At 46.5% G+C, this 27,625-nt stretch overlaps 1 protein-coding gene across 10 annotated transcripts in view; it reads right to left on the minus strand.

Moving 5' to 3' along the window:
* BCL11A (BCL11 transcription factor A) overlaps nt 1–20,066 on the minus strand; it is a 102,367-nt gene extending 82,301 nt beyond the window's left edge. The window contains exons 1-2 of one of the 10 annotated variants that reach the window (XM_077915505.1): nt 19,953–20,066; nt 9,878–10,207 (exon numbers count right to left, since the gene is read on the minus strand). In XM_077915505.1, coding sequence (XP_077771631.1) covers nt 9,878–10,106 — 229 coding nt within the window. In that variant the 5' untranslated portion in view covers nt 10,107–10,207; nt 19,953–20,066. Of the gene's footprint in view, nt 1–9,877; nt 10,208–14,905; nt 15,000–17,342; nt 17,893–19,952 lie in introns of those variants that run through there. The other 9 variants (XM_077915502.1, XM_077915504.1, XM_077915506.1 and 6 more) reach the window with 9 other exon arrangements.
* Between the last annotated feature and the right edge of the window lie 7,559 nt (nt 20,067–27,625).

The raw sequence follows: 27,625 nt of genomic DNA on the forward strand, positions 1-27,625 counted from the left end.
GCTTCCCAATGACAAGTATGGAGAAGTATCTATCTCACACCTTGAGTGCTAACTCACACCTTACTAACCTCATGATATTTAAGAAATTCTAGTGATAGAATTCCCTGTGAATGCCTCCTCTTCCCCCATCCGATACACCCAACCCAGCTGAAAGCACACGCTCAGTCCTCTCTCGGCCAGCCTACAAGGCAGACTGAGAATCACAGCTCTGAAAGGACCACGTGCCTGTGCTTGGTGCTCTGCTTCTGGACCCAAAAGACTTTCTCTGCTTTGGTGATTGTGTTGAACCCCCACCCAAAATATTCCAGTAACTTCTCTGCCGCTGCTGCCCCACAGCCACCCCCCAACCTCAGGCGTTTGCCTAGAATGGATCTTCCTACCTGAAATGCAGGTATACCGAGGAAGTGGGAAAGAGAAGAGAGATGCGGGGTGGGTGGGTGGGTGGGGGACCCCAGGTACCATCCCTGATTCCTACGCTCTCCTATCCGTGGGCCCTGCTCAGAAATGTGGCGCATTTTAACATTTATCAGAAAGAATAGGATGCAGAGCTGCATGTAACTCCCATTCGCAACCATCTGTATGAGCCACAGGTCCACAGTCCTGACCAATTCCGTTTGACACTAATGTTACTCTACATGAGTAGAGTTCAATGAGGGTTGATATGGGATGTGACAGAGTAAATCAGAATTAGATTAAAAACAAAAGTTTAGAAACTGATGCTAAGCTACAGAGCAAATGGGACCTGAAGGCCAAATTTCCCCTAACTGCCTTCAAGTCATTTTCCCTATTAGAGCGTTTGCCTGCCACCCTCTTGCTGGCAGTGCCGCAATCACATCAGAAGGGAGGGTGGAAGGCATACAGGAAGGCTTGAGATGTTCCTCTTTACGTACAATACCTATATATTTAATATATAGCAATTAACTTCTGGTCAGGAGTCTGCAGGCAGCAAGCTGTCCCAAGCAGATAGGGGGGAGAAGGGGCCCAGAGCTGGGACAAGCACAAAAGACAGGTCCAACAACAATGCCTGCTGTCAGCAGCTGAATTATTTTTATACAGGAATTTTTATCTCTATTGTACAAACAAGTACGTGTCTGTGCAGACTTGTTAAGCAATCCACTTGTATGTAGAATAAGATTTTTTTTTCTTTCTTGCTACCAGTCACACAGCTCCAAGATCAGAAGAAATACATAGTCTTTGAAGCTGCTCAAATGTTTTAGTTAAAAGGACAGCAGTTGTTTTCAAAGATCCAAGAGTATCTTTATCAGAATTAAATTTTTCCTTATTGATTTTTTCCCCTTAACATAACAAAAACATAACATGAGAAGGTTACGATTTATTATTAAAAATTTTCGCAGCCTTTAAATCATCCTTCAGTAGCCAATGTTCACTTTTAAATGTAAAAGAATAGTTGTGTTTTGGTGTGTGTGTGTGTGTGTGTGTGTGTGTGTTAAGCTTAGGATAGGATGGAGTAGGAGAGAGAAACTCATGAGATTTAAAATTTAACATTGGTTAATGTATTGTTTTAACTGTGAACTCGAAGACTTGTGGAGGAGGAGGGGGCTAAAAGGAGCAGTAAATGGTTCATTGTGAGCTGCCCCCTAAATGTAAATAAATCATGAAATCATGGTATCCCCTGAGTCAGTAAAGGGAAATGCTTCAGAGTTTTGTTTTGGTGGGGTTTGATTTCTTTTTCTTTTTTTTTTTTTTTTTGGCCCAAAGAGAAACTCCATATTTAAAACGTAAAAGATCAAACATGGCATGTAGGGCCTTGTGCTCCAACTAAGGTAAGAATCCAAGCTACACCTTATTTCTCTAAAAATTAACAGATGTGGGGTTTTTTTGCAGCTTTTTTTATGCATCATTACATATCAAGAAAATGAACAACTGATGAATATGAATTTAAATGCCTTGATGCTTAGCATGAGGCCTCCTTGTGCTTTTTAGAAAATTCAAAAAGAAAACCGAAACCAGAGGGCGGGGGACACAACAGCACCTGTGTTCTTTTTGAAAGCACCTTCGCAGGCTTCACAATAATTCCATTCTTCATTTTAATGGGAGTTTTTAATCAGGGGACTCACCTGTATCTAAACCTAAGATCAAATTGTAGGTGTAATTGTTCATCGCCAATGCCAACAGGAGTGAAGATACAAACAGAAACTCATTGTGAGTGACCAAAGGTCCCCAGGTATCCCCTTCATCAACATGCCTGCTTCGGGGTCCCCCTGGGAATTCCCTGGCGGGGCCAATTCAATTCTGCGTAACACGCTGCCAACCCTATCTGGAAAAGGGTGTGCTGGGCGCCTTCTCACCTCTTTCACAGGAAGTTTAAATCTGATCATCTCACCTTTAGTGGATATAATTTGTTGTTTAGCACTCTACGAACTTGGTATTTTATCTGTCTGGAGAGATCAAAAAGAAAAACGGCAGGCAGAAGAAGGAGCAAGTTGCAGCCCAGTCCAGCCTGCGTGCAGGGCGCGTTGCCTCCGAGCAGCCACCTGGCCAGGTAAACCTTCCAGGGGCATTGCATCAGATCCGCTCACATCAGTCTCCAGGGTGAACCAAGAGATGAAACACTCCGGTTCCCTGTCTGCAAACTTCTCATTTGCCAGTTCTTGGCAGCTTATTTTTCCAAGTGTTTTGTTTCAGGAAACGTGTGTATTTTCTTTTGTACGTTTTGTGGATTTACCACAACTGGTTCTGACAGCTGTTGATTCTGTTAAATGAACACATTATGAAGATCCTCTTTAAAATCTCAAGCAACGGTGGACTCAAAAATAATGGCAAAATGTTTTTAATGGAGTTCCAGTAGAGAGTTGGTTAAAAAAAAAAAAAAAAGTATACATGAAGGTACAGAAGTCTTTTAAGTCAGCACTAGATCTAAACCGAGTGCCTGTGTGTGTGCGCGCGCGCGTATATGTGTGTGTGTGTGTGCGCGCGTGTGTGTTTAATGGGGAAAGAGGGGTGTTGCAAATCACCACAAATATTTACACTGTATTCCCTTTGTTCAAATCACATACTTTTAACAGGAAAAGCTGGAACTGCGGCTATTTAAAATTTTAAATATTCAAACGCCTGTAATTAACCATATGAAACAAATTATGTCGCATTTCTCCATACCACACATGCAAAAAATTCTGGTGGTGGATTGGGAGGTGGCAGCGTCGGGGAGACAACTCCAAGAGGAGGAAAGGATGATGTTTTCATTTTGCAATAGATCAAAGGAGAACGAGAATGGAAACTGTAGCATATCGAGCATTTTTACATTGCTGTCTTTCACACTGGGCTATCTAAGTTTACACAATTCCCCAGACTAGCTGCATATTAAGCTTGCTGTGTACAGCTTTATTATGGTGCGGTGGTGGAAGAGGCATTAATATTCCGGCTCCGCATCTGACAGGGCATTTACATGCGCCCATCTGAGCGGTACCTGAGAGCTCCTCCAAGGTGCAGTAACTGTGCGCCTATTGTAAAGGCAAATGAAGCTCACCTATTCCCTGCTGGGGTCAGAAGTGACCTCACCACCCCCCATGCTTCAAATCCTTCCCTTGCCAACCTAACTCAATGCCATCGCAGAATGACGAATGAGCTTAGAAATAGACCCCAAGTTACTAACCCTGCTAAGAACAGCAAAAGCCTTTGCTGAAATGTTTTAAAAATGCATAGGGAGTGCAGCTGGCCAGTAAAAAGCAGGGAGACGGATTCCAGTGAACCCAATATGGAATACGTTACATTCTAAAACTGATTAGAAATACAGTCTGATGTTTACTGGCTTCAAATTGAGTTTGGCATCAAGCATACTGGCTTTAATAATGCTGGCATTTTTTTTATTATTATTATTATTATTTTAAATCTGCCTTTGGTCTCTAGGAGCACATGTGGAGAGCTAAAGCATTCTTATTCGTCAGGTTACATTTCCTGGAAATTAAGTTTGTGACAGAAAATGACTCTAGTAGCAATAATATGGTTCGTGCTCAAATTAATTAGGTCATTGTTGTAAAAACTACATGGCAAATTACAAAGGTAAATTTACTGATATTGGCCAGAGCCTCTATACCCTGGAAGTAAAGGGGAGAAGCAGTTTAAGGATGCTTATTTACCTGGGTAGGAGGAAAGAACAGAGGAGGGAGGGATACAATGGCCAATTTTCTATTTGTCTTACAAAATAAAAAAGTACTGGTTATTAGCCATTAAATTATATAGTCTGAACATATTTATGAACTTTATTAATGTCCTCCAAATTGACACATAAAACAAAAACCTGCTTGATTTGAGACAATGTTAAAAATGGGCACCAAGTTAAAATCTTTTTCTTTTTTAATCCTTGTAATAACAACACTGCTGACATAACCATGACCCAAATGAAATCTGAACAAGCAGAAAGGTACTAAAGATCCTTGGTGATTAAATCTGTTGCTAAAAAAGTGGCAAGGTGCCAGGCTGGGTCCAGTTTGATGCTAAGTGCTTTTTACTGCACAAAGCTGGTACTACAGTATGTAAAAACAGACTTGGGCTTGGGGTAAATTTTGTCAAATGATTCCTTTGTGCAGTAAAGGGTGTGAACAGACCAACCAAAGTACATTAAATTAACACTGAATGCTGCAGTCTCGGTGCATCTCCCTAGCTGTGCTACTTTGGTTCAATTTCGTGTTTTACCCCAAAGGAAAGCCAAACTTTTCTTCCTTTCTTACTGACTGGTGTGCACAGCCACCATTCATCTATTCTCCTTTATTAAATACTTTCACTTAAGAAATCACGAAATTCTGAAAAATGCTTCCCTAGGACTCGCACGTTTGTTATATACTCCAATTTAGTCCTCCCACATTAGCCAAACTACATTGAGGCTGCGGTGTGAAATTAATGATTTTCCAGGACTCGAAAATGTGCCATTAATATGCATCCAACTCTCCTCTTCCGTGAGCTTAAGGTTCGCTGTCCTGACATTGCCTGCACGTTTCTACACCCAGTTGCATTTTCCAGCCCATGGGCAGCTCCACAATTAAATGCCACATTCACTAGGAGAAAGGTGTGCAAAACAGATTTCAGACCCTTTAAAGTAAAAGGCACAACTTGCAACACAGGGAATGGGGTGATTTAAGAAATCACAGCACTGTTTTTTTAAGCTTTCACAGAATGAACACAGAGAATGGGGAGGGAAACTTTCCCCCTCTGCTCCTGTTCTTGAAGTGAATACATATTTGTGTTTCCAATAAAAGGCCATTTTTACATTAACTGTCTGTAACAGCAGGAGACAGAAAAACTAACACAATCTCTACATCACACACAGGATGATCTTCATATCACGTGGCCCTATTCTCAAAACTATTATTTATAAAAGACAACTAGGAAAATGCACAATGCCTCTTTTCTGTGTCAAGGAAAGGGTAACGTCTGAAGAACTTTGGGATCTTTGGGATCTTCCACATTTTAGATTTTTTTTTTTTTTTCCTTTTTGGCCTTCCGAAGTAAATTTAGCAGCCATGCGGGCCACTGTGTTTAATTAAGCTTTCAAAAGTCCTCTGACAATGCCAACAATTGTAAGACACTTCTGTGGCTCAATCATGCAATCACTGTGACAGTTCTATTTACAATTTGTCTTAGAGAGAGTTTCTCTGACATTGTACTTTGACAAAACATCCAAGCTGCCAGTTCACAACCTTTCTCGGTCGTATTTACAAATACAGCTTGTATATGGGACTCCCAGACTCAGGAACATGAGTCCTTGGGTAGTGGCCTCACAAACACAGGCTCCCAATGAAAATCCTAGATATATATAAAGAAACCATATTCTCTATTCTCTGGACTCGGAAGGTAAGTAAAATGTTCACCAGTATATTGGGGGGTTTTTGGTTTGTTGTTTTCTGTTTTAGCTGCCATGCTAAAAATTCACTTCAGAAGTCAGTGGTTTTTATTCAGAATCACACAAAGAGAAATTAAAAATAAGTAGTCATACTAGGATACTATAATTTATAGTCTCATTTACAATTACGCCATGAAGTAGACAAATACATCCCAAATTCAGTCTGAGCTTGCAAAAGAACTGGTATGGGTACAAAAGAAAAAGGCAAGTTGATTTTCTGAATTCTGAAAAGCATAAGTATGTCATACTTGATTTACCTTTAAGTAACATGCTGATGTATTTCTGTTTTGAATGAGTATTTCTCCCTCCATTAGAGTAACTGTCCTGCATATTTTTATCTAGTGATAAGGTATATTATTGCCTAAGCAAACAATTTTTACATATCCTGATATAAAGGCCTCTATTCAGGATTTTAAGGAGAAACAAAATCCCAATGTTTATCAATAGTAGCAGATTTTACTACATTTTATAGCACTGGTCATATTTTTTTCCCATTCTCTTAAAAAGTGAACTTCATGACAGCCCAATCCTAATTTGACGCTTTCTGTGTATAATAAGCCAAAACCTCAAATCTGACACTGTGGGATAGTATTTTTGGCCTTTTCTATAAGTGAACAGCAGTTTCACATTCACTAGTCTTTGATGAATATTTCCCCCATCATAAAATATGAGACTAGAAAATAAAACAACACCCCTATTAAAAGCTCTGACTGCCAGTCACAGGCTGCTAATACCTCCTGGTGAATATCTGACACACAAATACATGAACTGGGCCCCACACAATATAACCTGCTTGTTTCCAGTTAAATTAATACTATTTCAACCGTCTCAATGGATCACAGCCACACAACATTTTGAACATTTGAATAAAATGAAAAAGCAACCTGATTAATGTAGATGTGTGCAGTTAGCACACGTACATGGGTGAAGTGCTGGAGCACAGACTCCTCTCTTTGCCAGGTAAAAATCATCCTTTCTAAAAAACACTCCTCTTGGAGAGGCCTATGTGCCGTCAAAATGCATTATCACTTTACTAAGGATTTAAAGAACTCTACCTTATTCTCCTATCTGAAAGCCCCAAATTCTAAGCTTTATTTATCTCAGGAAAATCTGTCACTGTTTTATTCCTGCTTCCTGCCTATAAAATGGCACAGAGCACACAGTGAGCTCAAATCCAACTTACATCACTTTAATAAAACCTTTCCTACACAGCGCACTTAAATGACTACCTTTTATGTGGTTGCCAAACATATTCTTCTAGAGATTCATCAATAGATCTCTCTCCTAATATGGAGCATCGCTTCTCCTTCCTTTCTGTGACACAATTCAAATATCTCCTGAATGATTACCCTTATTGTTTCCTTCCTCACCATAAAAAGAAAAGCAGACTTGGAATCGTGAAGACGTGCCTGAGAGAAATGGGCTAGTAGTGCACAGCCGTCTTCCAGAACTTCCCTTCAGAGGCACCTGAAGGCCAGGGCATCTTAATTTATGTGCAATGCTAGAATGTTAATTTCACCATAGGAAACTCTTAATTCATTACTGTGAATTATGAGAAGTCGTGATTCCAGTTACTGACATCTCGCTTTGAGATGTGACCACGCTATTTATGTCCCGCCAATTCCAGGGTGGGAACAGGTGACTAAATACAATGAAAGGAATCAAGGCTTTGTAATTTTTTCTGCATGAAAAGTTTACCTCACCTGGGTTGCAGCACTACTGCACCCATTGAATATCTTAGGCATCCTACATTGTTTTTCATCTCAGAGAAATTATTTAGTACTAGCACTCTAAAACATATTTTAAATTTGCTTTCCTTTCTTTTTCCTTTCTTTGTTTTTGGTTTTGGGCAGGGCGGGGTGCTTCCCTAGGCTCTGCTATTGTACAAGGTCCTAAGGAAAAAAAAAACCACCTTTATGACAACCAGAAGTTAAGGAAAATATCTTTTCTTTCCTTATGGAGATTCACAACCATCACAGTAAAAAGCTTTCACTATAGTGCCTCCCCCACCCCCCCAACCCCCCACCCCCAGCTTTTAGATTCCTCTTCTAAGTACAGAAGCACAGAATTTTGGAGCTGGTTAATCTGAGAGTGAATAACCTATTTGGGACCTCAGTAAGAAGTGTGGTTTTAATTCCTGCTTGACAGACACTGTGTTTTGTCTTTTAAACGAGCAGCTCGATATGTAAATACGATGTTACATCACGCAAGTGTTACTCCATATTTGGTGATTTAGAAAGGCTTTGGATCTCCGAAGACGACAAATCCCCTTCCGCTTGCTCTTGCTTCATTAATCATGCCTTACGTTTTCCTTCCAGTCACAAGACAGCACATGGAAATGGTCATTGCCATATCCTACTGGGGGTAGGGGGAAGCGGTGGGGGGGGGGGGAGATAAAATCTTAACCTACATGTCACATAAGCTAAATGTGGTGCATTCTAGAAAAATATTTCTCATTTGACTAAAGGAAAAGTATCTGAGTATTAATGCAGGAAGAATTCAAAAAGAAGAAAGAGAGAGAGAGAGAGAGCGAGAGAGAGAGAGAGAGAAAGAAAGAAAGAAAAGAAAGAAAGAAAGAAAGAAAGAAAGAAAGAAAGAAAGAAAGAAAGAAAATGTCACGTTTGATTTTAATGATCAAATTCCAGAGGGGGAAAGGAGAAATAATACGACATTTAATCCCCTCTGGACCACTGACCTACTACAGTTCAACTTTGTGGTCAAACTAGGTCAGAAAGACAAGTTTCAGTGAATCAATTGATTATATGCACTATCTTTCTTAAAACTGAACAAACCTTCTGCCTTTTAGGGGAGGGGGCAGGGGGAAATAGAAGAAAGGGATCCATCAACAGGCTTGGCATCTTTGACTCTGCATTCACTTTGGCTTGTCTGTTCAATCACTGCTGTTTCACCCAAAAAAATGTTTTAAGGGTCACTATATAGGGTTGCTGTTTGCCACTTAGAGTAGGGATTTAAGTCCCTCTGTTAGCCGTGAATTCCTTTTCCCCCGTGAGAAACCCACACACCTAGCTACCTCTCTGCTGAAATTAGCCAAAGGAAGGAGAGCTGTTGAATATGTGTATGTATTTTTCCAAGAGAATTTTTGCATTGTGTTATAGCATAAAACAGTGGAAGTCTGGACTGGACATTTGTAAGGGTGACATGTGGTTGTGTAAACCACAAACAAAATCAAGATACATCTGTCAAAACCACATCAGAGACAAGAGAGAGCACAGAGAAGCATTTATCATTTAGCTGAGGAGGCAGGCTGCAGGGAGCAGCCGTTCCTGTCAAACCAACCTTTTGAAATTTCCAACATGCCCTTAAACTTTTCGAGTAAGCATGTCTGTGCGCTTCAGCAACTGCCCTCTCTACTCTGGCCTGGCCAGTCGAAAATGGCATCTTAAAGTCAAGGTCACGGTGTCATCCCACCACGGGGCTGTGTTTAATTACAGCCCCATACGGGCTGACAGCCAATATGGATCCAAGGCTAGCCCTGAAGCTCAGTTAACTCTTTCTACCCACTCCCCAATGCCCTGCCAGCCCACCCCACTTCGTGGAAGCCTTGAGAACTAACTGTACCCCTAGGGAGGTCTGACCAGGTATTCTGACACAAAGAGGTCATCGGCCAAACTAGCAAATGCCTATATGGCCACTTCTGCCTCTGACTTGTCACCATGGCTGGAAAGGGACAGTGGAAACTGGGCCAGGTATAGTATGGTTCAACACTTAAAAATGAGAAGGGGAGAGAAAAAGGGAAAGAGATTCAGCATCAGGAGATCCAGAGAGAGGGTATCAGGTGTGTGTACCACCTACATCTGACTCAGTGAAGTGGAAAATATTTATTTTTTTGTGTTCTGGACGTAAGCAATAGGAATGATTATTTTAACATTACAGGGCTGTCGTGGACAGTCACATGGAGAAATACAGAAAGCACTTCACCACTCCTTAGTGCTTGGCTACAGCACCTCTGAAAATGAAAAGAAAACATGCAAACAGCTTTTCTCCTTGCTTCTCATTTACCTGCTATGTGTTCCTGTTTGGGGCAAATTCCTCTAGATGACGTTGATAAACAATCGTCATCCTCTGGCGTGACCTGGATGCCAACCTCCACGGGATTGGATGCTTTTTTCATCTCGATTGGTGAAGGGGAAGGTGGCTTATCCACAGCTTTTTCTAAGCAGAGGCTGCCATTGCATTGTTTCCGTTTGTGCTCGATAAAAATAAGAATGTCCCCCAATGGGAAGTTCATCTGGCACTGCCCACATGTGAGGAGGTCATGGTCCCCTTCTGGAGCTCCCAAAGGGCCATGGTCTGGTTCATCATCTGTAAGAATGGCTTCAAGAGGTTCGGCTGTGGTTGGAGAAACAAAAGCACAATTATTAGAGCGCCAGAGAAGAGAGAGAAAAGGGGGAAATACATTCTCAACCCCATCCCATCCCACCATAACATATAAAGTGTTTCTAGTCTCCTTCATATAATATCCAGAAAACAGGCACACCTAAAACGCATAAGGATGTGGAGGTTATCAACAAGAAAGCAAATTTATCAATGAGGCAAATCATCATATATTTAAAGAAAACTATCTGACTTGCCTAACTCCTGAGAAAACACACACACACACACACACACACATATACACACACACAGGCACACTGTAAACTGTGTCTGGTTTGCGAGTTTAGAAACAATGTTGACTGTTAAATAAATAAATAGTTAAAGCAGGGAACATAAAGAAAGCTTCAATAATAACTAACCCCCCCCGAAACTGGTAAAAACATGGATTGAAACCAAATTTATTTCTTTTCTTCCTCTAGACGAAGTTGTATATTGTGTCAAAGAACAAAAAGAGAGGTGAATAAACACACACATCCTTTGTGTGTGAATGTATATACTCCTAAGTATACAGAGACATGGCTTCATAAATTAGAAAGCTACTATATCACACAGAAAATGTGCCACATTTACACCGCCATAATAAGAAAACGACTGCATTCACCTGTGAAACGGATCTAAATAATAATCATAACGCAGCATAATTCATACTGCCAAAAACCTTTCTGATCTCACTCTCAGCAGTGCCACAAAATCAAAGAAATACCAAATTCACTGGCAATTCTTCTCAGACACATTAGCTAAATGGGATACTTTCGAGTACTTAAGAAAATAAGCCAATTAGTCATTTTTTCATTCTGAAGAAAGGAATGCCTAAAATATTCTAAACATGTTTGCACTTGGTGGCCTCCATCACATAAAAATCAGAATGGTCAAGCAAACGCCACATTTCAGAACAAGGCTGAGAAGTCCTTTCTTCAGACTTGAAATACTTCGCCTAATGTTGTCAAAGTTGACTAATTTTCTGAATGAGCTCCAAAACGCTTCATTATGAGACTATTTCTACACACATAATCACCAGCGGATGGTATAACAAGGTAGATATGTCTTTCATTCCTGTTTCCTTTTTTTTTTTTTTAACTTTGCACCAAAATACTCCAGCATCTCATTTGAACAGCTTCTATCATTTTTTAACCTTCCAAAGGGGAAAAGAGAGTTGGTAAGTCTCTCCTCCTGAAACCGAAGTCTGATTCTATCCCCCCGCCCCCCAAAAAAAATCACAAAATACAAAACACATCCAGGATGCTGCCAGTTAATAAAACTGAAGCAGAAAATGTACAAGTCTTAAACAGTTAATCAGTCTGACCTTCTTTAGCAAGCTGCCAATTTCACATTTAATGAACTTAAAGCCACAGAGAATCAAAAAATAGATTTTAATTTGAGTGTAGAATATTGGAACCGATTTTGATAAAGTGCAAAAATCCAGTGAACTCAGGTTAAATTTATTTCAACCCTACCCAGGCTGAATATTGAGGGGGAAGATCTGGAGTAACTCCCAGATGTGCTGGGTGAAATAATATTGAGAGAGCCCTGCCTAGCTGCACCTGTGCTCAAGTAGGACATGTCATAATTTCTAGCCTCTGGTACTCCTCCTAATTTAACATAAGGTCACCACAGGAATATGAAGGTTATATTCCCACTAATAAAGACAGCAAGGTAAGCACTTGTGTTTCTTTGCCCAACATACCCACCAAAAGATAAATACAGAATACACATGCATGCTTTTCAAATAAAAGGAGATAAACGGAAGTGCTTTTGCATTATGCCTCTATGTCAATTTTCTCCTACATTTGCTTTCATTTTGGCCAAGTGAGGAATCGAATAGGGAAGTCATCTCCAAGATCCCTGCTATTTGAATTAAGGATTTTTAAGTACACATTGACAAATAATGGCTTTTTTTGGTTGCTGTTCAGCATTAACTACAAGTTCTGAGGTTTACAGATTAAAGAAAGACTCAGAGATAATATTTTGTTTTATTGAAGTTAGTATTACGGAGAACCTTTGGGAAAAAACCTATTTTTTAAACTCCACCGTTAAGATTTGTTTTTTTGTTTTTTTGTTTTTTTGTTTTATCCCCAAGGCCTGACATATTTCTGAAAGTGGTAATATTATTTAGGAGCAAAAGGAAACATTCTCCTAGGTATCAAATAGTTAAAGGTAATGCGGTGCAAACAGACTTGGTTAAAGTCTTCTAAATGTAGTGACTGAACTGATTTACAATCAAAACCAGGAAATGAAGTGGTAATTCAGAGGTTGCTGATTACACCTCCACATTTCACCTAATTAATTTTATAGGAGGCAAAGTTCTTGAAAATAACAAGATGATCAAATGTACAGATATAAAACCTGTAACCTCAACATTTTCTATGCTCTTAACGTAAATTATTGCTAATTAACAAGAATTATATCCTAATGTATGAAATACGTCTAACATCGGGCTTCTTGCAAAACATTTGGCCAGTAATGTTCAGAGAAATACCAAAACGTGTTCTTATTATTGCTGCTATACTATTAAAAATGAGACGAAGTGGGGCACAAAGAAAATATGAAAATACAATTCTCTTGGTGTAGTCTACTGATTTGCATTGACATCTTTTCTCAGTGGTAATCAACATTTCCTTTCTGGGCATCTGATAATTTCTCTGTATTTTAATGCAAATTCCTCTTTCCCTAAAAACATTCCTAACCTCAGCCATTTTACCCCCTCCCTCAATTCAACTCCATCCTCCTTCGCCCCCACAATACCACCGTTTCTAAGCTCCGGCCTAAACCTCCCGCTACAAAGCGGGGAGTCCAGGACTGAAGTGGAAGGGAGTGGGCAAATAATCATAATAATTAGCCGCGAATTCTCCACAAGGATTGAAAGAAATAGAAAATAAAATGCTTCTGCGTTGAAACAGCAACACAGACTGGAACGTCTCAATGCCCCAGCGGCTGACTGAGCTCTCCTTCCTCTCTGCAGTTGCAAAGGAATAAATTTAAAGAAGGGGAGGAAAAAAAAAAAAAAAAGCAGCTTTATAAGAAATGTAGGGAAGAAGCGAGGGAAACGAGGGCTGCTGGGGGAGGGGGAGGGGGAAGGAGCTATGCCTTCAAGTTTGCTTTCCAAGTCCTTCCTTTTGATTGTCTTAACAGGGTAAGGAAGCAAACCGAGTCTGAAATGCGTTGAGGAAAAGCAAAGAAACAAAAGCGAAGGCTAGGGCGACAGGCCCGGGGCAGGGGGCCCGGAGGGGCGGGCTTTGCAGAAAGTGAAGTTGGGCGCCGGGACTCGGAGGCACAAAGCAAGCAGCTTGCTGGCTGCAGCCTCCGGCCGCGCTCGCTGCAAACACGTGCAGCGGCGGCTGCCGGGCCGCGGGGCCCGGGCCAGGCCGGGAGGCGACGGGCAGCCGGGGGCCCCCTGCTGCCGCCTCCGCCGCCGCCCGGCCGGGCCTCGGGGTGACCGCCGTTCGCGGGCCCCGCCAGCTGGAGAAAGGGGGAGCGAGGCTCGGAAACCTCGGCCGGTCTGGCCCGGTGCAGTCTCGGAACCACCGCACACGCCTCAGAGCGCGGACCCCGAAATTCATTCTGGGGCCCCCAGGCTCACACTTTTTTACTTTGTGGGGCGGGCGGGGGTCGGGGGGGGAATCTCTGCAAACGCAATTTCTCCCGCAATTCCGGGCACGAGTGTGCGCAGCGCGGCGGCGGCGGCGGCGGCGGCGGCGGCGGCTGCGGTTTATTCATTATTAATGATGCTGCTGGCCCGCATCATTATGATGATAACTATGACTATTGTTGCGATTTCGGGCTCCGAGGCGAGAGCCGCGGGGGGCGGGGGGCCGGGGAGCCGCTGCAGAGCGGAGCGAGCCCGCCGGAGCCGCCGTTGTCCGTGCTTTGCGCGGGGGGTGCGGGGGTTAGAAGAAGTGAACCCGGAGACTCGGTGCAAACTTGCTGGATCCCGCCCTTCGGCCTGGCCTCGAAGGCGGGAGCGCGTCCTCCCCTCTTCCCCCTACCCCCAAAAATGCCCGCCCCGAAAGAAAGCGAAAACTGCACCCCACTCCGCGCCCGGCGCACCGGGGTGCCGGCCGCGCTCCCCAGCGCTTCTCCGCAGCCCCGGCCAGAAGCATTTTTAAAGTCAAAATGAAGAACAAAGACATAAGGGGTGATGGGGGGGGGGGGAGAAAAGGGAATTCAGTCTAACCGTCCGTTTCCCCCACCCCCACCCTCGCAGAGCTCGTCCCTCCCCGGCCGAGAAACGCGGAGCTGGAGTGGGGGAGGCTCTGGTACAGGTTCAAGTTCGCTGAGCTTTCTTGATCTTGTTCTGCCTCCTAGCGACCGAATGGCTCACTCAGCCCGAGAAGCGGAGGACGGGGGGGGAGGGGGGGTCCTGAAGACCGGAATGGCTCCCGCCCCCTCTGCGCACCCAGAAAAGGAGAAAGCAGCGGCCCCCGCGCCCCCCTCCGCACTGGTCCCTGACCCCAAAGGCCGCGCTGAGACGGGGCTAGAGGGGGCTGAACCCACCCAGCTTGGAGGGTCCCGAGATGGACCCGGGGCGGGGGGGGGACAGGGGAGCAGCCCGGGCTGCACGCCTGCGCTCGTCCTTTGCGCCCCCAGTGCATCCTTCCGAAGAAGGGCCCGGCTTTCCCGAGTCCTGCGAACACTGCCCTTCCTTCCCGCCGGTACCTGGCCGGGCTGTAACTTCACACCGCCGCGCGCCGCGTCTGCTCCGCATCCGGCGCGGCCGGGGGAGTGGGGGGCGGGGGAGAGCGACGAGGGAGGGATGCGCGGGGGTGGGGAGAGGGAGGGCCCCGCAACGTGCCGGGGCGGGGGAGCTTCCGAAGTGTGTGACAAGTTCCAGGGCCTAGTGAAAAATCCAACTCCCTACGCGCAACAGCACCCCCCCCCCGTCAACCCTTTAATAAATACAAAAACTGGGTATAGGGGGTGTTTTTAAATTGCATCGAAAATTAAAACAAGGGGCACGAATGAGGAGGGGAAGGGATGTGGGCCCTCTCAAGCCTTTCTCTGCCCCGCTGCCAAACTTTCCGAAGTGCCCACCGCCCGCCTTCCCAGACGCACTGTTAGCCAGGACGCAGTAACCCGTCCACCAACCCCATAAAGACTCAGAAGGACCGCCGCCCCCCCTCCCAGCTCTGACCGAGACAGGCCCCGGTTAGAGGGCAGGAACTCAGAGTGGGGTGCACGGAGTCCGGGGATCCAGCACTCCCAAAACACACACTTGCACATACTACTGTGCCCACCTCCCCAAATCCCCCCCCCAAAACCGGCTCACCGCCCCCCCACACACACACCTCCCTGCACACACACACCTGGCTTGGCAGCGATCGGGAGGCGGGGGGGGGGGGAGGGGGGTTGGCCAGACCTGGTGGGAGGGGGGCAGAGAAAGCACGTGGTGACCTCCCCGCGGTCCGGAGCTGAGGACAAGAACCTCGGGGGGCGGGGGAGGGGGCTGCAGACGCGCTTTTTCAGCTGCTTTGAAAAATAAAAATGCTTCGCAAAGCCGAGTTTCTCCCCCGCCGAGTTCCCGGTGCGGTGGGCTGGGAGGAGGTCTGGGCATTGTGCTGGGGGCGAGCGCGGACCGTGGACCCGGCTGGCGCGGAGTCGCGGCACGGCCTGCCGCTGTGCGGGCGGGCGGACGGCTGGCGCGGGGTGGGCGATCCCGAGCAGGGCGGGGGCGCGGCGAGGCCCGGCGAGGCCCGGGCGAGGCCCGGCCACCGCCGCCGCCCGCTCCCGGGCTGCCGCGCCGCGCTCGGTCCTCTGTCTGTTTGTTGGCAGGAGGCTCCCGCACACGCGGTGCTTGTAAACATTCAGACACGAGATTTTTCCCAATCAAAATCCACTTCCACTTTTTTTGAAAATCTTCCAAAAAATAGTAAGAGGAGGGAGTTCCTCGCTCCCTCTCCACGCCGCCGGCGCTCTAAGTTTGCAACTAAAGGGGTTTTGGGGAAGGGGGTAATTGTATTTTTCCCCCTCTAATAGAGATGGAGATTTTTGCAGGGGGGGGTGGGGTGGGGTGGGGTGGGGGAGTCCAAGAGGAGAGCGTTGCAGAAAACGGCCGGCCGAGCGTTTGGGGCTTCTGTTGGGGGGCAAGAAATTGTACGTCCTCTTGCCTCGTTTTATTTTTGGTTTTTATTTTTATTTTATTTTTCACATCTCTTCGCCGCCGCGGAGGTTCGGCCGGGAGGGGCGGGCGGCGGGGACCCAGGCGGCGGCGGCCCGAGCGCCCTCCCTCCGTCTCCCGCTCGCCCGGGGCCCTTGCTCCTGCCCTGCGGCGGCGGCGGCGCGGAAGGGCAGGCGCGAGGAGCCGGCACAAAAGGCAGCGGGACAAACACCCACCTCGGGCCGGAACAAAAGGCGGCAGCGGCGGCCGAGCCTCCCGTGCTTCCCGGTCTCCAGGCTCCCCCGGCCGCCGCGGCCCCTCTCCACACTCGGCAGGCTCCCGAGCGCCGGGGGGCCCCCTCCCACAATCCCACTTTCTCACTATTGTGGAGATGACTACTTTCCTCCTGGTGCACACTTGACCGTGAGCGCGCTGCTGTCCGAGGGCCAGTCTCACCTCTTTTCTCCCAGGGAATTGTTTTTTTGGCTTGGGCTCCCTCCTCCCGCCCCGTTTTCCTTCCTTCGGTGAGTGGAAGCAACCCCCTTTCCCCCCCCCCTCACCCCTCCAGCTCCCTCCTCTAGGTTTGCCCGAGAGTTGTTCGCATCCAAAGCATTGTTCATTATTTTGCAAAATTGGAGGGGAAATCATTGCATTCCTTTTCGAAAAGCGAAATAAAGCGGCGGAGAGCATGAAAGAGGAGGAGTCACATTTTTGTAAATTAAATAAAAATTAAAAGGTGCGTGCTATCCCAAAAGTGTATCTACGGCTGCGGTTCGGGATAGGATGTTTGGTTTTTGTTTGTTTGGGGTTTTGTTTGTTTGGTTTTTTTTTTTTTTTTTTCCTCCCTTTAAGCTCTTTTATCCCGACTCTCGGAGGTTCGTCTCGTGAAAAAATTAAAAAATGCATGCACACACCCCTCTCTCCCCCTCGCTCTTACTTCTCGTCCTGCGCGCTCTCGTGATTATTAATAATTATTATTACTATTATTGGGTTACTTACGCGAGAATTCCCGTTTGCTTAAGTGCTGGGGTTTGCCTTGCTTGCGGCGAGACATGGTGGGCTGCGGGGCGGGCGGCGGCGGCGGCGGCGGCGGCGGCGGGCGGACGACGGCTCGGTTCACATCGGGAGAGCCGGGTTAGAAAGAAGGAGACTCCAGAGAAAATATCTTCATCAGTGCCTTTTGACATCCAAAATAAATTAGAAATAATACAAAGATGGCGCAGGGAAGATGAATTGTGGGAGAGCCGTCATGGCTTTTTTTTTTTTTTTAAGCAAAAAAAAAAAAAAAAGAGAGAGAGAGAGAGAGAGGAGAGAGATAGAGGGAGAGAGAGAGAGAGAGAGAGAGAGAGAGAGATGAAAAAAATGGCAAAAGCCCCCCTGAGCTGCAAGTTCAAGTGCGGACGTGACGTCCCTGCGAACTTGAACGTCAGGAGTCTGGATGGACAGAGACACACAAAACATGGGCAGGGCGAGCAGGAGAGAAGGGGAGGAGGGAAGGGGAAGCTCACACCAATGGACACACATCAGGGGCTGGACATGAAAAAGAGACCAGGACAAGCCAATGGCCAGTGCGGGGCGGGGGAGGTGCGGGGCGGGGGGCTCCGCAGACGCCAGACGCGGCCCCCGGGGGAGGGGCGGGGGGAGGGGAGGGGGCGCCGGGGCCGCGGGCTCACCAGTGGCCGCAGCCAGCGCCGTGGCGGCAGCGTGGCCGGGAGAGAAGAAAGGGGCGGCGGGGGTGGGGGGGGGGGGGGGCAAGACGTGCTCTCTGCTCACCCCCCCCCCAACCCGGACACGGATCCTAAAATGAAAGATTACTTAAAAAAAAAAAAAAAAAAAAAAAAGGCAAGAGTGTACGGCGAGGCTGCAGCCCGGGTCCCGGGGAGCGCGGGCGGAGGGAAGGCAGGTAGAGTTACTCCCGGACACCCTCCTCCGGGCGCACACCCACCTCCCCTCCCCGCCGCGCTCGCTCCCCGCGTGCGGACGCCCGGGGCCGCGGTGGGAGCCCCGAGCCCGGGGCTGCGCTCGGGAAACTTTGCCTGCGGAGAGGCTGGCAAAGAAAAATCACCCGAAGTTGAGAGCTGAGCCTCCAAGTTGCAGCTCCGCAGCGGGCGCGGGGAGGCGGGAGGACGCGCGCGGCAAAACCCAGTGCAGCCCAAGTTTAGAGGGTTGCGGGTCCGGAAAGGCAGCCCCGGGGCCTCCGGGTGCCCGGCCAGGCTGGGTGCAAGGGCGAGGGAGACGGCGCAGGCCAGGGCGGGAGGGCACCCCCAAGGCCGGGCCCGGCGGCGGAGGGGGGAGGCCGGGGGGCGGCGGGGGGGCGCCGGGCAGCTGGGATCTGGGCGCCCTGACAAGCGATTGGGTCCGAATGGAACTGGAAGCACGCACCCGAGGCTCCCAAGGGTCGCGGCGAGGGAGGCCAAGGAATAGAGACCGAGGAGCCCGCCGCGGGGCCCGTTGCAGCCCCCGGAGGGGAGCGCCGGGGCCCGGGGCGGGGAAGGCGCCGAGGCCGCGGGCCGGAGGACAAAGCACGCGCAGCCCCGGGAGGGAGTTGCCGTCCCTGGGAACGTGCTCCCGGCGCCGCGGGAGGTCCTCCGGCCGGGTCCCCGGGACGGACACACCCCCTCCCGCCCGGAGCCACTGCTGGAGCACCGGGGAATGGGAAGCCAAACGTTCCTTACAGGCGGGGCGCAACTATTCCCGTGCTGTAACCCGGGGAGAGAAAATGGGGAATACGGTGCGAGCGCGACAGGCTCGCGGGAGCAGCGGGGAGACCGCGGTGGCGGGGTGACCGCCCCGGGTCAGCGCCGCGCCGCTCGGGCGCCCGCCGCCGAGGCGCGCCCCCCCGGAGCACGCGGGCCCCTCCGGCCTTCCTCACGCACACCTTCCCGGGAAATTAAGGAAGACCTGTTGGAAATAAACCCCTGTCTCTTTAATGCACACACGCGCTCGCGCGCACACACACACACACACACGCGCGCGCTTGCTCGGGGGCGCGCGCGCGTGCTGCCGCTGTCAAAAAGCGGGCTTCACTCTGGCGTGGGATACTTTCAGTTTTACGTAAAATGTACAGCAACAGCACCCCCTGCGATTGGAAAGTTTATTCTGAAACGTGTCTGCAAAGTCCCCCGGCGTCTCCCGCCTCCCAGCCTCCCCGCCTGCCTGCGCCGCCCCGCAGCCGCCGCCGCCGCCGAGACCGCGCCGCGATGCCCCGGCGGGCAGGGCAGGGGGAGGGAGACGGACGGACTCCAGCGCGGGGCGCGGGGCGCGGGGCGCGGGGGGCGCGGGGGGCGCGGGGGGCGCGGGGCGCCGCGGCCCGCGACGCTCGGAGCTGCAGGTGGACGTGTGCGAGTGTCTGCGGCCGCGGAGCCTGCCTGCCTTACCTCCCCTGCCAGCGGCTCCACGGCCCCTCGCGTCCCCGCTCTCCCCCTCCTCGGTCGGAGGCGCGGCGTCTCCGGGATGCACCCACCCGGCCGGGGACCGTAGGGCTCCAAGCCGAGCCCCCCGCCCCCGCCCCCGCCCCCGCCCCCACCCGGATGGCCGGCGCGCACCCACCTCCCCGCCGCGCCCGCGAGCCGCTGTTTATTCTCGTGTTGTCTTAGGAAAGTTTCAGACCTATTAGAAAATGCCTGGCTTGCCTGGCTCGGCGAAGCTTCGGGCCCCACGGAGGAAGCAAGAGAGGTGGTGATGCTCCACACTAGGAGAGATGTGTGCTGAACTGGGTTCGCGTAAATGTGTTTTGTTGTTATTGTTTCTCTCCAGTTTTGGGGGTGGGTGGGGGGTGGGGGACGACGCGCAAATCCTGTTTAAGAAGCAGGAAGATTCACTTGCAGTAAAGAAAGCTCCTGTATGTAGTGTGTGCGTTGCACCATTTCCCCTTTTTTCATGAGTTCTTCAGAGCAGGTCGGCATCTCCCACGACTGTCTTCTCTTCTTCCTCCTCCTCCTTCTCCTTGCTCTTCTTCTTCCTCCTCTTCCTCCTCTTCTTTTTTTGTCTCTTTAAACTAGCGTTAGAGCGACCAGAAAGAGTGTCATTGCGCGGGAGGGGGGCTGCGTGCAGAAGAATGGCTGGAGGGGAGGCGAGGAGAGGGAAGAAGAAAGTACAACTGGGAGGTCTTTGAAAAATAAATAAATTAAATAAAAGCCTCTTCAGGTAACAATAGTGAGTCAGATTCTTTCGGAACCGAGTTTTTCAAATTTAAGTATTTCCCCCATCCATCCATAAAAGCCCATATACAGAGAAGGTATATAAATGGGCGAATGTGTGTTGTGGAAATATATATGTATGATTTATATATAATGGTGTGTATAAAGCTTTTCAGGGTTGGCTGTAGTGTAAAAAGTAATGACTTTATTACCTCTGAAAGGTTCTGTGGTTCACATTTAACAGTCCTCTGAATTACAATTCATTACACAATTGTGTGCTCTCTAAAACCGGCACCCTATCAGGGCCGCTATCTGTGGTTATTTCCAATAAATAACTGGCAACATTTTATTGATTTTCTTTTTTAAAAAAAATCATAGGAAATTAAGCACTTAGTTACAAGTAGGTCTGCTACGTTATTGCACTTGTTTCAGATTCCAGGGGGTTCCTTCCGAAACCACATCTTAAAACATACATTAAAAACCCAGTTTTGCAGCTGCCTTCCCTGGGTGCCAATGGAGAGGTAAGCAGCGACGTTTCCACCATTAACATATATTTAATTTCACCACCATAAAATGCCCAGAGTGAAATAGGAACTGCCCTCCGCTCCTGCCCCTCCCCCAGCCTGATTTCACCCAGTCCATAAACCCTGGGCTGTGTATTGGCACTTGATCCCTCCTCATCGCGGACCCCCACTGCCGGTCCCTCGTGCTCACCCCTGAGAGTGACGTCCCCTCTCTCATTGCTGCTGGAGACTCGCTAAAGCGCTCAAAAGTGGGGGGGGGGGGAGGGAGGGGGAGGGCTTGTATGTGTGTTTAAAGAAAGAAAAACGTGTTGTTTTAAGAGGTTTAAAAATATTACATAAGTATTGATTAATGATGCAGGTGCTTTTGTAGAGGGGTGAAAGGTCACCTTAAACGCGAACACTTGGATACACAATAAGTATATTTACCTTTCCCAAAGTGGCTTTTACAAAGTAATAAATTATGACAACGTTAAAATTATTTTCTGGCCGTTCAGTCCCCTTCATCTGGAGCTGTGGAACCTTTGCTAATTACGCTCCGTGGGCTCTTTCCCAAATCTTTGGTGACGACACTGAATGTAAACTCCAGGCCAACAGACGACCCCCTCCTCTCCCCTCCTCCCCCTTTTTATCCTGCCCGCGGAGGAGACTCCCCAGGACTTCCTGCAGTATATATTCTCCCTCTGATCTCCGTACTTAATAGCCAAGTCCTGGTTTATGCTTTATAATGTGTTGACAAGTTTTCTAACAGACTTTCTGAAATAATGCACATATATTCACGTCGGTTAGAAACCCACCGTATTTTTAGAGTCGAGTAGATCTATACCCTAATGCAGTGAGAGAGTGTAAATCATAGAGGATTTCATAGTCCTTTCAGTAGTTTTCGGTATGAAGTATGAGCCGCGTGGCCTCCAGACGTAACCTTTTAGAAAAAAAGACAGTGCTTTTATTTTATGGTGTAAAGTGCTTTTAGCTCCAGGGCTCTGAACGTGAATGTGGTCAACAAACAGCTCCAAGAGGGAGACTTAATACAGTCACAGCCCTCGTGCGGAGGATCGCCTGGCGCGGGGGGACTCGGGCTGAGCTGGAGAATGAAGGGTTAAAGGTCTGTCTCGATGGAAACTACACGATTAAAATAAAATATTCACTGTCTGCCTTTAGGGGGAAACACCTTGATAGGCTTAAAGATAAATAAATGAATGACTGAATGAATGGTTAAAAAATGGTTACAAACAGTCCCATCTTACTTTTGACTTGATTCTTTTTTTTCCTTTTTTCTTTTCTTTCCTTCTTTCCTTCCTTCCTTCCTTCCTTCCTTCCTTCCTTCCTTCCTTCCTTCCTTCTTTCTTTCTTTTTTCCTTCCTTCCCTCCTTCCTTCCTTCCTTCTTTCCTTCCTTCCTTCCTTCTTTCCTTTCCTCCTTTCCTTTCCTTTCCTTTCCTTTCCTTTCCTTTCCTTTCCTTTCCTTTCCTTTCCTTTCCTTTCCTTTCCTTCCCTTCCCTTTCCTTCCCTTTTCTTTCTTTCTTTCTTTCTTTCTTTCTTTCTTTCTTTCTTTCTTTCTTTCTTTCTTTTGGCCTAATAGCAGCTCAGAAAATAGAGAACAGGCAGTCATCTTCATAAAAATAAAACTTGGGTTTAGATTCTATACTTGACATAGGATTTGCATTTGGGGTTCTTGAGGGTGGGAGCCCTAGGGTGTCCTTTAGACAAAGGAAAAATTAATTTTAAAAAAGGAAGGGGGTTGTGTGTGAGAAAGGGGGTGAGCTTTATGTGGGCACCCTAAATGGAAAGGTGAAAAGAAGGGCCATGGCCCCTCCTGCCTCCCTGGGCTCCCTCAGCTCCCACCTCTCTATAACATTTCTTTCCCCTCTACTGCCAGTGTGATCCAGAACCTAGGACCTAAGGAGGCCCCTGGGGGGCACTGTCTACACCTTATGCAAGGGCAGATGTCAGAGAAGAGGCTCCTGGGGGAATGCCAGTTAGTCTGGCATTTCTCCAGAGGTTCTCTGGGCCTTTAGCTGGATGGTAGGCTACTTCACCTACCTGGATGGTTCTGTCCAAAAAAAGAAAAGAGAAGAATGGCAGTGAGGAAGGAAGGGAGAAAGGGAGGAAAAGAAAGAAGGAAAAAGCTGAATCTATGGTAAATCAGTCTATACTTGCCTCTAGGCTGGGCTGCTATGTGCTGAGTCAATAATGTATGGGTAGGGGGAAGCAGTCTCACCATTTAAGTAAGAGGCCCCTTTGAAGACAAGGAGTTCTGGTTAGGACATTGCTAAATAAAATACTCAATTCAGTTCCTAACATTGACATCAAAGACACAAAGGTGTTGGGCAATAAAGCCAATCCAATGTACTACAAACATACTAGTACAAAACTCAGCACACAGTAGATGCTCAATAAATGGTTTGGGCATGAATAAGGGAATAAATCCTATTACATATGAATGAAACCAGCATGACCATTCAAATTCTACTAGTTTCCCCCAGAGACCAACCGAAAAGGCTTTGATCAGGCAAGCCTATTTTAAGAGCTAATTTTAACCTAAAAGTGATTTCCCACTAAGGATGGTGAATTCAAAAAGATTATCCCAAATATTAGAGCAACTGAACAATTAATACAATGCAAAACATTTCTATCTTCTCCAGCTGCCTACATTATCAAATATCTTCCAAATAAGCCAGTATCAAGAATCCGGTATCAAAAGATACTTTAAAAAAAAAAAAACATTGGGTTTTGGGTCTATACAAATCTGGTTTCCCAAAGGAGGGCACTTCTAAAGGAAAAAATACAATCAGAGCAGTTAAAACTAAAAAGTATCTCAAACTTAATTCTCTGCCCCCCTCTTTGAATCTTTTTCTTTTAACAAGGGAATCATTTTTTCAGGACATGGTTTTCACACCCAATCACACCCAATCACAAAACAGGCCTCACCTATTCGCTTCTTTTGGCGGGAGGAGGGGTAAATAAAAGGAAAAGCAACACCACACGCGCGCACGCACACACACACACACACATCTGGTCTGACATTTTGTACAGCAAGTTTCAGCCCAATGTGATTTAAAACAATGTGAGTTAAAAACCTCTTAAAATTTGGGTTTATAATGGAAACGCTGACAGACTCTTAATTATAGCAGCCCTGCCAGACACTGCTATAATGAAATAGTTGTGCTTTCATTACTATAGAGGCACTATAGTTAAGGGTCTGTCAGTGTTTCTATTATAAACCTCAAGTTTAAGAGGTTTATAACTTGGGCTATTTAAATGGCACTGGGTGGAATTCAAGTTATCAGTCCAGATGTGAAGCTGTTTTATAAAAGACGGAATAACTCAGCTGAGAAAGCTTTTGGAGAACTCTCTCTCTCTCTCTCTCCCCCCTCTCTCCCCCCTCCACCCCACTCCTTTCCTCTTATCCTCCTTCTCTTCCTCATGGAACATCACAGAAATGATTTTTAGTGGTTTCAGATGGTCTTATTGCCAACTTCTAGTTATGACTTCACTGTCTAAAAGGCAATTTTATAGGCAGTCCTTTACTTGGACAAGTATTCTCTGCTGTTATTACAAGTTTTTATTATTTTATTATCCTAGAATATACGTACATACAGAGGGAGAAGGAGGGAGGGAGAGAGGAAGAGAGAGAAATGGAGAGAAACAACTAAAAATTGAGACTGTATGTCAAGGAATGTTGCAACCTCATATACATACACTGATGTGTATTTTCTGAGTTACATTCTGACAAAAAGTATAAATTTACCAAAGAGAAATGAAGCACCTCAGATCTTCTTTATCTAGTCTATCAACTATGTGGCAAAAATGAAAGAGGTAATAACATCTTATTTCAGAAGGTTGTAGTCTTCCTGGCATCACTTGGTTTGCTCAGAAAGTAGCAGTGAGCTCTGAACTACCCAAGGACTAACATGTACACAAACACGAGATATTTCTCTGCTTGACTTTGTTCACAGATAGGTGAAGGATGTACCTTGGATCTAATGGGCCAGAGTTTTGCAATATGTTCTATTAGCCTGGTACGCCACCAATATAATATGTAATTAATGTTTGTTAGTGACAATGTGGCTGATTCCATCATAAGGAAAACAAGGATGGTGGTGGTAGCGGTGGTGATGGAGGTGATGGTGGTCATAGAGGAAGTGACAGTGGTGGAAATGGTAGCGAAGATCATGGGGGTGGGAGATAAAGATGGTGGTGGTTTCTCTAGTTAGTGTGTCCATGAGAGGGCAGTCTCAAAAAGGTGAAGGTGAAAAGCTCAAGCCCTTGCTCCTCCAATGCTTTTGGTTTTTGCCGTTCCATGAAGAGCAAGTGGTAGGTGAGTCAAATGACGTTTTCAAATGCTCGCTGCCCTGTGCCCGTCCACATACGCAGCAAGATGTGGCCGTGGCTGGGTGTTGCTGGCAGGCCCTGAGGTCACTGACTTCATACAGAAGGACCCACCAAGAGCTGTGAGGCCACCATGTCTATATTTAGAAATCTTTTCGCTTTCAGAAGAAGAGTAGTTCATTTTCTCTGTTCCCTCTTATGGAAATCAGACCACCAAACCAGGCCATCAGGGACCATTACAGCCTCGATAGTTCTCACTTCACGATAGCTTTAGTTGGTCTCCTCTGGCATTAGTTAGGTGACAAAAGGGAAGTAGTCATCAAGACATGTCACCAGGCTCAAGTTCCTTCTTTGCCGGTTTCTCATAAACCCCACAAATGCCTCACCCTGCGACCACTCCAGAGGTGTGCCAACCCTTCCTAGAGATCACTGAATAGGGACTGTTCTGGTCCCTTTTCCAGAAATGAAGATACCTTTTTCTCCCGATAGTTAATCATCAGTATTTGTTTTTCCTGCCAAATTCAGCAAAGGGAACTTTTCTTGTAGTAAATGCCTATTCTTATTTCATCTCTCTTTGGCAGCTTGGGAAAGGATAAACAAATCTCTCTGGTCTCCCATCTCTGCTTGTATACAATTTGCCTGTTTTCTCTCCTTCTCTTAAAAAAAAAATTTAGCACAAGGTTAGTTATCTAAGCCTCCAGGTTCCTATAAACTGAAGAATCTGGTACTAAGAATTGTTATTCTTTCTTTCTTTATGGAGCACCGCCCTGAGACATGAGACATGGTTTCTGCTCTTGGATGGCTTTTATTTTTAAGGCACTAAGATGCACCTCCACAGGCGCAAGCATCTCACGTAAAGTTCATGAGTCACACATGCCAGAGCCATACTGATGCACACTATTATCCTTGCTTGGTATAGCCCTGGCTTCATTGCTGGTTTGAATAGTCCTAAACCTTTACCCAGGACCTGTTTGAGGGAACACCGCTCAGTACACTTCTGATACAAGATTTTTACTTCCTAGAGAAAGAGTTTGGTTTCCCAGAAGTGAGAATGGTAAATAATAAGGTTTGGTCATGAATATCTGTGATAATCTATTGTTTTCCATTTTTATGTTGTTATAAGATAGCTAGTTACTTTTGAGAAATGAGTTTTTGGTACTATATTTGTTTTGTAGGCAATATTATAGGCTATTTCTAGCATGCATTTGTGAATGTATCCTTTTTTTAAATGACACTGTTTCACTTCCCTAACGCAGAGTGAGCATTTAATACATCTCTTGAATCAGGGAATGAATTGCACAAATGCATTTTCAGGTGCTGCTGCAGATGAGAAAGATATAAGTATTTGTGTCTGCTCACTAATAAATTAAATATGCATACAGTGGAAAATTATATTATTTCACTTTTTAAATAGTTAAGAAGGATAGGCCATTTGCACTAACTGACACATTATAAACTGCAAGCCCATTTGCGTCAGGTGGAAACAATTGCATGTCTCTCTGTGTGTATTTCATATAATAACTTATGTCATAAAAACCACTGCCACTGCCTGACTCAGGTCCTGGGTTGTCAGTGCTTATAGGGCAGAGCCTCTGTCATTTTCATCATGTCCCCCTCCCCCGCCACACACACACTCAGCACAGAGTAGGACCTTAGGGAAATGTCTGATACATAATAAAGACTTACGAAGTAGACCACTTAGATGTTCAGGAACTCCAAAATCCTATCTACCATGGATTAAAATGTCCTCTTTATTGTTCTCAGTTCTCAGATTTTGAAACGCAATGAAATAGTCAAACAGCTCAAATCCAAGTGCATTGTAACACAGAGTAGCTCTGAGAGATTAATTCTGGAGCCCGAGTCTTCAGATACTACTTTTTTTTCAAATATCAAGGCCTGTTCTAGCTGGTTCTTATTTGAAGGAAGCAAGGCTCCTAGAGCCTTATGTTGGCACCCACCCTCCTGTGATTTCTATGCCCTTGCTCAGAAAGCAAGGAAAATAATAGCATGTGCTCTTCACATAAGATGGAAAAAGAATCATGACCCTCTCTTCAAAATCTTGTATCCTGAACTTCAAGCTCAATTAGTAGGTAAAAACACACAAGTGGATTTTCAACACAAGTTCCACCTGGGACTTGTAAACATGAGGGGGCGGGGAACCTACATATTGATTATTTGAATATTAAGCACTTAAAGGAGTTTTGCCAAAGATTATAGATCTCTTGCATGTGTTGATTTAAAGATTTTGAAAAAAGAATTCTAGAAAATTTAAAATCTGCTCATTTTATCTTT

This window comes from Canis aureus, chromosome 11 (genome assembly GCF_053574225.1).
Source record: "Canis aureus isolate CA01 chromosome 11, VMU_Caureus_v.1.0, whole genome shotgun sequence".
Lineage (NCBI taxonomy): Eukaryota > Metazoa > Chordata > Mammalia > Carnivora > Canidae > Canis > Canis aureus.